This window comes from Erythranthe guttata, chromosome 13 (genome assembly GCF_056151865.1).
Source record: "Erythranthe guttata isolate IM_541 chromosome 13, IM_541, whole genome shotgun sequence".
NCBI classification, from domain to species: domain Eukaryota; kingdom Viridiplantae; phylum Streptophyta; class Magnoliopsida; order Lamiales; family Phrymaceae; genus Erythranthe; species Erythranthe guttata.
In genome coordinates, this window is record NC_142545.1 from 6,191,078 (window position 1) to 6,203,917 (window position 12,840).

Below are 12,840 nucleotides of genomic sequence, written 5' to 3' on the forward strand. Positions count from 1 at the left end.
GGACCGGGCCCAACAGCTTAAGTTCGTTAGTCTTTTATTCGCTCGTTTCTCTCAATTCAATGATCGGAAAATTGTAACGATTACATTTTCGGAATCATTATAATGTCCTCGTCATTACGAGTGCCAACTCTCGATTTCCAACTTTCCAAAAGTGGAAACCCTAATTCAGTGCACTTTCTAAATTTGGAAACTTCCCGATTTAGAAAGTCCACTAAGATGTTCGCCTATTCTTTTTCTTTTCTTATTCTCATTCATAATTCCAAATTACGAATGTTGGACCCAATCATATTGACTTCCAATCATGCAAAGCTAAACCATTTTTATCTTTGACCGTTTATGCAAAGATCTCATGTGCAAGAGCAGTGTGACCCTCGATGGTTCAGGTGTAAGCTAGCCGTGGGCCCACAACCCTTTTGTGGTCAAAACTCGTCCCTTAGAGTTACGATTAAGATGAAACTCGTTTCACCTTAATCACCCAACGAATCAAGATTGGCGTCTAGCAACTACGCGTCATGATTCCCTAGATACAAATGAAGTGCCTGCAAGAACCTTCAGATATAGTTAACGTATAGTACGATCCCTTCGATTCATATGTCCCGATTGAACTAGAGGCATTGGTTCATCGAGACCTCTTTATTTGTTCAATGACGGTGCAATCGTTCTAAGTGTTGTAATCCTTACGTGCATGACTTAGAGAATCGAATTCTCTAATCATCACTTAGTCAGCTCTGGCCAGAGACTTAGAGAGATTACAAACTATGAGAACACACAGGACATCCAAGACTATTTTAGCGATTGAATCCCCGACTACAATGCACAGAACTCCCACTAGATTTCGGACTGCACGAACACTGGCCCTTGGGATGGTCCTCGGTGGAACTCAGGGACAGGTCATGATACAGCTGGTCCTCTAGTGAAGTCACGGTGATGTCTAGGTCATAAGGACTAATGGTGTACAACTATACCATAGATATCTCTACACGATTATTGGGAACCACTTAGAGATTTCTAGGGTGAGGGAGTTCAGTGAACTCGTCAACTTACGAGCACCCACTTATGCATGCCGATATCACAATACCGTTTACTGATGAGATGCAGTACACATACACTAAGTGCTAGTCTCTTAATGGGAAAGGCCGATATCCTCATTGGTGGCGTAACCCTTCAACTAGGAACATGTTTAACAGTTATAATACTTAAGTAAATATCTCACGATCCTAAGGATCAATTACTAGTACTTGTAATAACTGTAAGGACTATATCTATGCTTGTGACAAAGGGACAAAGATATAAAATGCCAAGGTTTTTTATCATTAATACGAAAAAGGTTCAATTTATTACCATAATAAATATGAAAGAACACAGCCACAAGTTGGCTTGTTGGTCACCTACTCTAACAATTTGTTCAACAGACTGTATACAGTACTGTACATTACTATACATTACTATAGTAACATGTAGTTACATATGCATATATTTGTGTATTTTCGATTTGTATTTTATTGGTTCTGAGGTGATTTATAATATAAATATTAAAATTTGTAAATTTTTGTTGTTGGGGTTTATGAATTTCTTTTGTATAAGCTAGTATTCGATATATAATTGATCGACTAAAAATATGGGCTAAAAAAAAGAACATAACTACGCATTACTATAGTTTACTACAGTTACATGTAGTTATTTTCAGTACAGTAAACATATTGATTTGAAAATTACAAAAAAAATTAAAAACATTAAAAATATAATATATATATATATATATATATATATATATATATATATATATATATATATATATATATATATATATATATATATATATATATATATATATATACAGAGCCATGTAAGTAAAGTATGTTTTGTTCTTAGTCGTGATTTAATACATTTCAATTGATGATGAATATCTTCAAAAATCATGATACTGTTAAAAACAGTATGACCCAGGAATATGATGTTCCTGAAAATCTTGATTTATTAAATAGATGGACTATCCCAATTATTAAACCTAATATGGTTTATAAACTTGGTACTTTCGAAAAATTAGGGTTTAAACAAATTGTTAAAACCACTGAATCTTCTATACCTCTTCATGATTCTGAAATGGTTATTAAATTACTTAGTAAAAATGATATTTTACCTTTTAAAAGAACTCATAAATTCTTACATATTGGTTGTGTTCAAGTTGCCTTTAGGCCACTTACTTTGAACGGATTACCAGAAAGTTTCCTTGCTACCCTTAGAGATGGTAGGAATCTTAACTGGAAACAATCCCTTATGGGAATTATTGAGTCTAGCTTAGCATTAGGACCGGTCTATTTTGATGCCTATCCTAATTTATCCCTATCCTTATCAGATAGTAATATTCTTGAATCATTAACATTAAATGTTAAAACTCACGGTTATAATTACATACCTGGTACTGAAATTATGTGTATTTGCTATCGTATATATTATAAACCTTTATTTACACTTAATCCTATGTGTAAAAGAATTGAGAAAGATAATAATGAGACTATCTTAATTGAAACAAATTTTAGTAAATCAAACGTTACTACAAGAAGATCTATTAAATGGGAAGAAATTATTTTTCCTGAAAATTGGATCTTAGAACAATCTATTCCCAAAATCCCTGTTATTAATAGCAACTTTCAACACATCACTCAAAGTAATGATGGAATCATTAATATTGGTTCTAATAATTTACTACGAAGACATTCGACTTCTTATTCCGGATCTAAATCCAGCCACTCCTTCATCTCTCCTTTAGATTATGAGGTGGATCTACCTTGTACCTCTAGAGCTTCTACTTCTGCTTATAGAGAAGATACATTTAAAAATAACAATTATGAAAGAATCATTATTAATGAAAACAACATCATTCATAAAGATGAGATTGATCCCGAAACAATTTCGGATTGTAATTTTAAGATTTAAATGAATTTTAAAACCATTCTTGATTTTTCTAAGGGTTCTTCAGTAAGAGCTCAGATTAATGATAAATTTTATAATCCTAAATGGGATAATTTTAGAATATGGTATTTTAAATCCTTTTCAAAAACCGATTTAGATTACTTTGTTAACAGTTTTTATAAATTCTGCACTCATCATAATGAAGTTACTTATTATGTTCCTTGGTTCATAAAAACCTTTTACATAAATCATGTTTCAGTTATTGAAAGAGATTTTAAAATTATCTCTGGTGAAATACAGAAATCTGTCCACCCTCCTCATGTTCCTTTTCAAATTGAAAAAAATGGTAGAGTTTTTAATTTTCTTCCATTTTCTAAAATTATTGAAAATGATGTTCTACAAGTTACGGTTAAACATATCAATTTAATGATTGAGCAAAATAATTTTTACAATCTTTATCTTTCGATTATAGGTGAGGAAATTATATCTTTACATGATAAAATTGACAAAATATTATCCCAAACTAAGACTCAGACTAAGTCTGATTTACTTGATAAAAGTACCATTGTTAAGACTGCCTCTTCTATACAATCTCCGGTTGAATTAAACAATTTCAAAATTGAACCTTCTGTTTCTGATTTTGAAAAAATCATTTCTAGTAAATTCAGTAAATTAAATATTTCTACTTTAAATAGTGATTTTGAAGAAAGTCCTGAAACCAGCTCTACTAAATATAACAATACAGATAGTATTAACAAAATGAGATGGGCTGATAAACCCAACCTTTCTAAATTCTATTATAATAGACCAACTCCTATGGATGTTCTTCATGAAGAACAATAAAACTTCTTCAATACTTCCTATTCGGGAAAAAGCATCTATGAATGGAATATTGATGGCGCTAGTGATAAACATATTTTTACTCAATGCCATTGTATGCTTATGTATAGTTCTGCTTGCAGAATTAGTGGTAACAATGATTTACAAACAGCCCAAGCTATTACTGTTGGTTTTACTGGCCAGCTTAAAGGTTGGTGGGATAATTACTTAAATAATTTAAATAAACAAGAAATTTTCTCTTCTATTAAAATTGAAGATGGTGAAACTAAACCTAATGCGGTTTACTCTCTTGTTCTTACCATTCTCGAACATTTTACAGGTAGATTTACTAATAAATCTGAAAACACCAAAACTCTTCTTTTAAATATGAAGTGTAAAACCCTTACCGATTTTAGATGGTACAAAGATACTTTTCTATCACGCATTTTCGATATTCCTGACTGTAATCAGGATATTTGGAAAAACAAGTTTGTTGATGGTCTTCCTTACTTGTTTGCTGAAAGGATCAAAAAAGTCCTTAGAAAAGACTCAGATCATATTGCATATGAGGCTTATACTTTTGGCCAAATCGTTAGTACTTGTATTCAAGAAGGATTAAGTCTTTGTAATGAAATCAAATTAAGAAATCAGATCCGTAAGGATAATCTGTTAGAAAGAAAACAGTTAGGTCATTTTTGTGACCAGTTTGGCCTAGACAATCCTGGCAAAACACATTCTCATAAGAATAAAATAGAAATTAATCATAAGCCTAATTATAGGAAAAGAAGAAGACATTATGATAATAATAAACAGATTAACCATATTAAAGATAAGCAAGATAACGACAAGGGAAGAAATCGTTATCATAGAAAGAAGTCCTATAAAAAGGATAGTAATTTTCTTAGCAAAATTGTTTGCAGAAAATGTGGTAGAACAGGTCACTATGCTAATCAATGTTATGCTAAAGATAAGATTAAAAATCTTGATATTAATGATGATTTAAAAGAAACCCTTTATAAAATTGTCATGAATTCTGAGGATGATACAGATTCTAATAGATCTGATTCCTCTCAAGAATCGGATTTTTCCGATGATATTTCTACTAAGAGTGATGAATGTAATAATTGTGCTCTTGGTAAACCCTGTCTTAATTGCATCAAAGATACAGATAATCCTGTTGAAGATGAATATTATAAACTCATGAGTCAGTTCCAAGACCTGAATATAAATGTGTTAACTAATAATAATATTCTTGACTTTCTTAAACAGATTAAGGATCCTAGTTTAAGAGATAAGGTCATTGACCAGTTACATGATTCTGGTCCCTCAACTAGTAATACTAGCACCAGTCTCTCTAGTAAAATTGATAATAATTATTACAACATGGGAGAATTAGATAACATTCTTAAGCTTAGGAATATCAAGAATAGTCCTATCACTATCAATGATTTAAGTCAAGAGATTTATAATCTTAAAAATGATATTAAGATTCTTCAAAAGAATAATTCTGAATTTTCGTCGCGTCTTTCTATTATTGAAAAAGGCAAAGAGAAGGAAACTTTTACAGCTCAGTCTCAGTTTATTAACTCCGATGAGTTTGACAATTTAAATAAAAATCATTTATCTACCATTAATATTATTATTTCTCAAAAATGGTATACAAAGATTTCTCTCCTTATTAATAATTCTTACAAGGAAGACTTCATTGCTATGATTGATAATGGTGCTGACCTAAGTGTTATTCAAATGGGAAAAATTCCCACCAAGTTTTTTGAAAAAACTACACATTCTCTTTCTCACGCAGGAGGCGGATCATTAAAAATTAACTATAAGCTTAAAAATGCTTATGTTTGTATCGAAGGTTGTTGTATTGCTAATGACTTTCTTATTGCTGAGGATATTACTAGTCAAATGATTATTGGCCTTCCATTTCTTTATAAGATTTATCCTCTTACATTTATTGATGAAAGAGGAATTACAGGTACTTATAATGGTAAGCCTATTTCTTTTAAGTTTATCACCAAACCTATTCATAAGGTTCTTAACTCTATCCAAGATCAAATTGATTTAAAAAATTGTCAGGTCAATTTTCTCAAAGAAGAATTTAACTCATTAACTGTTGAAGATAGATTGAAGAATTTAAAACTTCAAGATAAAATTAAGCTTTTATATAATAAATTCTCTATTGACATTTGCAATGAATTCCCTAATGCTTTTTGGGATAGAAAAAAAACATACTGTTTCTCTTCCCTATGAAGAAGGATTTAAAGATAGTCAAATTCCTACTAAGTCTAGGCCTTGCCAGATGAACTCAGAATATTTAGAGTTATGTAAAAAGGAGATTTTGTCCTTATTACAAAAGAAACTTATTTCCCCTTCCAAGTCCCCCTGGTCTTGTACTGCCTTCTATGTTAATAAACATTCGGAGCAAGAACGAGGAGTTCCAAGATTGGTTATTAACTACAAACCTCTTAATAAAATTCTTAAATGGATTAGACACCCTATCCCTAATAAAAAGGATCTTCTTGACAGACTAGTCAATGCTCTTATATTTTCAAAATTTGATTTAAAATCAGGATTCTGGCAAATACAGATTGATCAGACTGACAGGTATAAAACTGCCTTCAATGTCCCTTTCGGTCATTACGAATGGAATGTCATGCCTTTTGGCCTTAAGAATGCTCCTTCTGAGTTTCAACAAATTATGAATGATATCTTCTATCCGTATAGCGATTTTATCATTGTTTATATTGATGATATTCTTGTTTTCTCTAAAGACATTGAGATGCATTTTAAGCATCTTGATATGTTCAAAAACTTAATCATAAAAAATGGTTTAGTTATTTCAAAACCTAAAATGGTTCTTTTTCAGACTAAGATAAAATTCTTAGGTCATACTATTGAAAAAGGAAACATCATTCCCATTCAAAGAAGTATTGAGTTTGGAAGTAAATTTCCTGATATTATTACCGATAAAACTCAGTTACAAAGATTTTTAGGAAGTCTTAATTATGTTTCTTCTTATATTAAAAATCTTGCTAACGATTCTGCTATTTTATATGATAGGCTTAAGAAGAATCCTTCTCCTTGGAGTGATAATCACACTAAGGCTGTTATTAATATTAAGGAGAAAGTTAAAAACATTCCGTGTCTTATGCTTGCTAACCCTTTGTGGGAAAAATACGTTGAAACTGATGCCTCAGATTTGGGGTATGGGGGTATTTTAAAACAAATCAACCCTGATAATAAGATTCAATACATCATTCGATTTTATTCCGGTAAATGGAATAGTGCTCAAAAAAATTATTCTACTACAGCTAAAGAGATTCTTGCTATTGTTAAAAGCGTCCTTAAATTTCAGGATGATTTATACAATGAAAAGTTTACCATTAAGACTGATTGTAAAGCAGCCACTTTCATGCTCTTTAAAGATTTTGAGCATAATGTCTCTAAACAAATGTTTGCCCGATGGCAATCTCATCTTGCTTACTTTGATTTTAACATTGTTTATAAACAAGGGAAAGATAATCATCTTCCAGACTTTTTAACTCGTGAATATATTTCTTCATGACAGATATGAGCTATTCTGGAAGAAACCCTTTTTCCTCTCAAAGAGGAAGGGGAGGCAGAGGTTTCCCTATTGTTCAGCAAGGGAAGAAATCCCTTTACAACCAGAATATTTCTGGTGTTAGTTCTTTTTCAAAAGGAGACGAGGTCCAAAAGGAGTTCCAAGAATTCCTCAGACAAAGAGGAAAAAATATACCAATGGAGGACAATTCCTCAAAATCAGAAGAAGAAGAATCATATTTTTCAGTGGCTCAGAAAGAATACAAATTCTTTGACTCCCCTAAGAGAGAGTTAATCTTAGTCATTGAAAATGACGATGAAACATTCAAAGAGTCCCCATGGATTCTCATGGATAAATATCTTCCGCCAAATTGTTGGAAGGTCGAAACTTACAAGACGAGAGGATTCTATGAGAATATCCTCACCAGTCTGGGAAGTGTTGATATTCAACACTATCCTCCTAAGAGTAAGATTATTAACTACTCTAAGTTTGTTATTAAGAAGATCATCTCCAACCAAGAATGGGGTACTTCCCCTTTTGCTGAGAAGACCATTACCAACGAAGTTACTAGGTCAGTCTACCAATACAATTATTGGGATTACTTACAGAGTTTTTATAAAACCCTTTTATACCAGAATCCTAAGCATTCTCACACATGGCTTATAAAAATTTGCGATAATATCAGTAGGAATCAAATTCCAAACTGGCTTTTCTCTTGGTGGGAAATTTTTGGTGCTATGGCAGACATTTTGCCAGAAGAGATTAAAACTCTCTTAGAAGAATACTCTATTAGTTTTTCTTCTTTTAAAACTCACAATACAGGTAGTAAAACTATTTGTATGTTTTTTGTTGATTCCGGAATCCCATGGGTTTGGAAATGGAAACCACACTTCGGGTTCACGACCAACGGTACGCCGTGTTTATGGAGAATCCATACTACAAGGTTTTGGAATAATTTAAATGTTATTACTCCTGGCTCCAATGAGTCACCTTTACAGGAAAACATCCAGAGGATTAAATCCAAAATGGAAGATCACAAGAAGATCTCTACTAAGAAGACTTCATATAGTCTTCCTTCGTTCTCTGAGTTCTCCAAGCAGTACTCGGACATTTTCTCTAGAGAAAAAATTATGGATCTTTATATGGACCATATTAAGAAGGACTTATTCGATGATATCGACTTTTCTGATTCAAAATCAGATGCTTCTATGAGTTCTGTTACTGACCTCCAAGATGCTCAGGATCCTAACGAAGATTATCAAGATCTTTCTTTACAAGAAAGTTTTGATTTACTCAAATCCTCTCTTAAAGAGAAAGTTAAAGGAAAGGATTAATGGAAGACTGGGAGATTTATCTCGTACGCTTCAGCTCATCACCAGATTGGAACATCTGGGAGGTTCCCTTTCATGTTAGGTTCGATGAAAAATCTAACGAGATCACAGATAAAAATTATCTCAAGATTCTTAGAAAGAAGATTGCGGCCCTTGAAATTTTTTTCCTAATTGAAGAAGGGATTAGACAGAGAAACAATTTTGTTGTCCAGTCCTTAAAAGATTTTAAGAAGACTCTAAGACTTCTGAAGAAACAAGCTTCTTTAATGGCGATTTAAGGAAGATTTGATCTTAGAGCATTCCAGCAAGATGCATCTACAGTATCAGACAAATTAAATTTCGCCATTGCTTACACCAGCAGACCAAGCACTGTTTATGAATAGTAAAAACACTATTCACACTTTTTACTATTCACGTTTTTTTATCTTTTTGAAATCCGGGGCTGATGTCCGGCTCTTTCTTTTTTCTATTTATAGTTGGAGTTTTCTACTCCTTAAGAATCACTTTTCTAGACTCTCTCTCTCTTTTTTAATTTCTCCCTTGTATTATAAAAGTTGGTTTGAAGTTCTTGGTGTTCTTTAAGGTACTCTTGCTTTCATTTTCAGTCTTTTATTTTTATTTTTCAATTATCGCCGCCTCAATGGCCGGCTAAGTTTCTTGTATTAAATCATGGCTTGACTCAACGTTACTTTACTGTCATGTGCATTTGTGAAATGTAAAGATTTATTTTACTTAAGATATCAAAGGTAGAGTTTGGTTTAACCAGAAGGTATGAGGTTTCCAGTGATATTCATAAGATAACCATGTGGGCTTGCCTTGTTGCCGTTATGCCGATGCTAGGCGCAGGCGTTTTGGGGCGTTAAGCTTTTTTCAGGTTAACTTATGAACTATGGATGTCCTCAGTAATATCCGATCTGTGTTTCTAAAAGATCCAACAGGATACTATGATATATTAAGTACGATCTTGTTTTTATATGGTTATATATATATATATATATATATATATATATATAAATAAATCAGCGAAAATGATAAAATGCAGGACCAGAAATGTTGAATGCAGTTTGGCCGAAAATTGCATATAAGGGTAGTATAGTACTTTCGCTTCTCCAAGGGGTATGTCAAATGATGATTTAGGCTTGGATTTATCCCTAGTTTATTTAGTGGCTATGAGGTTATGTAAAATAACCCCCTTATTTATAATACATATTAAAGAAATGAGCTTATTGGCGGAAGAAATATATCCACTGAGCTTAGAATAATAAAGATAATAAATGAGAAAATATAAATGGTGGTTTAAAAAGGTGGGAAAATGTTTTTGGTTAACTATTTAAGGCAATTGGGGTCTAAAATGAAATATGTTCCTACTCAAGGACTGGAAAAGAGATTTACTTTAAATTAAAAAGTCCAAAGTTTTTTACCAAGTCAAAATACAAAATAGTAGTAGTAGTCAATCCCTTTGTAGCTGCCAGTTATATATTGATGATCATGATCGCGCTAATACAAATCTAGTTTGTTTCTCACACTAAAATAAAAACAACAAATGGAGTTAATACACAGCTTTTTGTCACTTTGTTGCACTGTTGTAGTGTTAATATACGCCTGGAAAATCATGAATTTTGTGTGGTTTAGGCCGAAGAAAATGGAGAAAATCCTCAGACAACAGGGTTTCGTTGGAAAACCGTACAGATTCTTGGTTGGGGATTTGAATGAAATGAAGAACATGGGCAATGAAGCTTTGTCCAAACCCATCGATTTCTCCGATGATTTTGTACCAAGAATCATTCCCTTTATTCATAAAACTGTCACTAATCATGGTATGTATGTGCAATGTGTTTTTTTTTTTTCCTTAATGTACAGCATCATTTACTATTTTATTTTTATTTATTTATTTATTTTTTTTTTTTTTTTAATTTTTATTTTTGGTGTCCACATAGTACTTCTAGTAACACCAAATACCAGATCAGGCAAAATTCTTAAGATTTTTGGTTCGATTTTGTGTAAGAAAGGGTACTTGTAAGAAGGATTAATGGTAAATTAAAGTAAAATTCATTGACAAATTATAATTTTGAAGCAAGAAAATACCATTTAGTGTGTTTCAGTACATGGCATGGACACCTTCAACTAAAAGCTTAAGTTGTTACTGAAATGTATCATTTAATATTAATGTCTCCAACAATAGATGTGCTGATTATGCTTATATTAATTTTCTAATATTAATAGTTTTTGTTGAACTTTTGCAGGTGAGAATTGTTTCATATGGCTTGGGCCTTATCCTGCAGTACTTATCTTTGATCCCGATATTGTGAGAGAGGTTTTGTCGAAAACTTACGTTTTCCAAAAGCCATATAATCCATTAGCAAATGTTTTGGCACGAGGATTGGCGAGTTACGAGACTGATAAATGGGCTAAGCATAGAAGACTTATCAATCCTGCTTTTCACCTAGACAAAGTAAAGGTAAATTTTTTTTGCATCCATCGATTTAATATAAAAAGAAAGTCGAACATTGGTAATTTAGAGTTAATTATATGTGTATATGCTTTTAACACGACATGATACAGCATATGATTCCATCGTTCCACAAATGCTGTGCCGAAATGTTGAGCAAATGGGAAAAGATTGTGCCGAGTGAAGGATGTTTCGAGTTGGACGTGTGGCCGTATCTTCAGACGATGACAAGCGATGCAATTTCGCTCACTGCGTTCGGCACTAGCTATGAACAAGGGAGAAAGATATTCGAACTTCAAAAAGAACAAGCCACACTTATCACAAAGTCAAATCTCTTCTCCACTTTTATCCTTGCATGGAGGTAATAAATTACATAAAAATCACTTATTAATTCGTATGCATATACATTTTCATTTTATGTTTGTCCTAAAAGGAGGATAGTTACTGGTTCTTCAATTCCCCTTCGGGTGACTCGAACCCGTGACCAAATAGATTCTAGGTGCAAGGTGATCACCAACAGGCTACCTTATCTTGTCTCATATACATATACATATACATATACATATACAAGGTTTTCGATTACTTTTATATATATATTTTTTTTTGTATATGTTGTGTGCGTGTGTAGATATTTGCCTACAAAAACAAACAGAAGGATGAAACGTATAATAACGGAATTAGAGTCACTATTGCGTGCGATAATCGATCAAAGAACAAAGGCAATTGAAGCAGGGGAAGCTACTTCAAACGATTTATTGGATATATTATTAGAATCGAACTCCAAAGAAATAAAACAAAACGGGCATAAGTTTGGAATGAGTTTGCAAGATGTTATTGAAGAGTGCAAGTTGTTCTATCTTGCTGGCCAGGAGACAACCTCGTCGTTGCTCGTCTGGACTATGATTTTACTAAGCAAGTATTTAGATTGGCAAGCTCGTGCGAGAGAGGAAGTACTTCACGTTTTCCGAAGCGAGACTCCCAATTTTCAAGACTTAGGTCGTCTCAAAATTGTAAGACCACTATTGGTTGGCTAGATAAATTTTCTTGATATGTGATTAGTTCAATAACTTTTCAAACCCATTACTACATTGCAGGTAAGCATGATTATTAATGAGGTATTAAGATTATATTCGCCGGGATTGTTGTTTAGTCGGACGGTTAACAAGGAAACTGCACTAGGAAACATAGTCCTACCAAAGGGAGCATATCTATTACTTCCGGCTATACTTTTACACCATGACGTCAAACTTTGGGGGGAAGATGTAAAGGATTTCAATCCGGAGAGATTTAGTGGAGGAGTTACGGAGGCGACAGGTGGCAAACTCTCGTACTTCCCGTTTGGGTGGGGACCACGGATATGCATCGCGCAGAATTTTGCTATGTTGGAAGCCAAAACGGCACTGGCTATGATTTTGCGGAACTATTCTTTTGAGCTCTCGCCGTCTTATTCGCATGCTCCTCGTATAGCGCTGAATCTTCAACCTCAACACGGCGCGCACTTGATTCTTCGTAAATTATCGTCCACATAGGGCGGTTGACCGGTTGGTTTATTTTTAGTTGCATTTATTGTCTTGACTTGTTTGTGTTTGTAACTCATATATATGATGTATAAAAAAAATATATATATCTTGAGTTTTTGTATTAAAAATGAAGTCAAATTTATAATAGCATGAATTACTCGTTGGATAATATGTTATTTATTGAATGAGAAATTGATGAAGAGCCCCTTTGCTACATATGCTATAAAAATTGGCAACATC

The 12,840-nt window shown here is 32.9% G+C and overlaps 1 protein-coding gene across 1 annotated transcript; it reads left to right on the top strand.

The window, feature by feature from the left end:
• The first annotated feature begins 10,092 nt into the window (after positions 1 to 10,092).
• On the top strand, positions 10,093 to 12,769 carry LOC105964340 (cytochrome P450 CYP72A219). The gene is made up of 5 exons (XM_012988867.2): positions 10,093 to 10,448; positions 10,875 to 11,089; positions 11,194 to 11,441; positions 11,709 to 12,090; positions 12,175 to 12,769. The coding sequence occupies exons 1-5, from the start codon at positions 10,175 to 10,177 to the stop codon at positions 12,607 to 12,609; spliced, it is 1,554 nt and encodes a 517-aa protein (XP_012844321.2). The 5' UTR covers positions 10,093 to 10,174; the 3' UTR covers positions 12,610 to 12,769.
• The last annotated feature ends 71 nt before the right edge of the window (positions 12,770 to 12,840 follow it).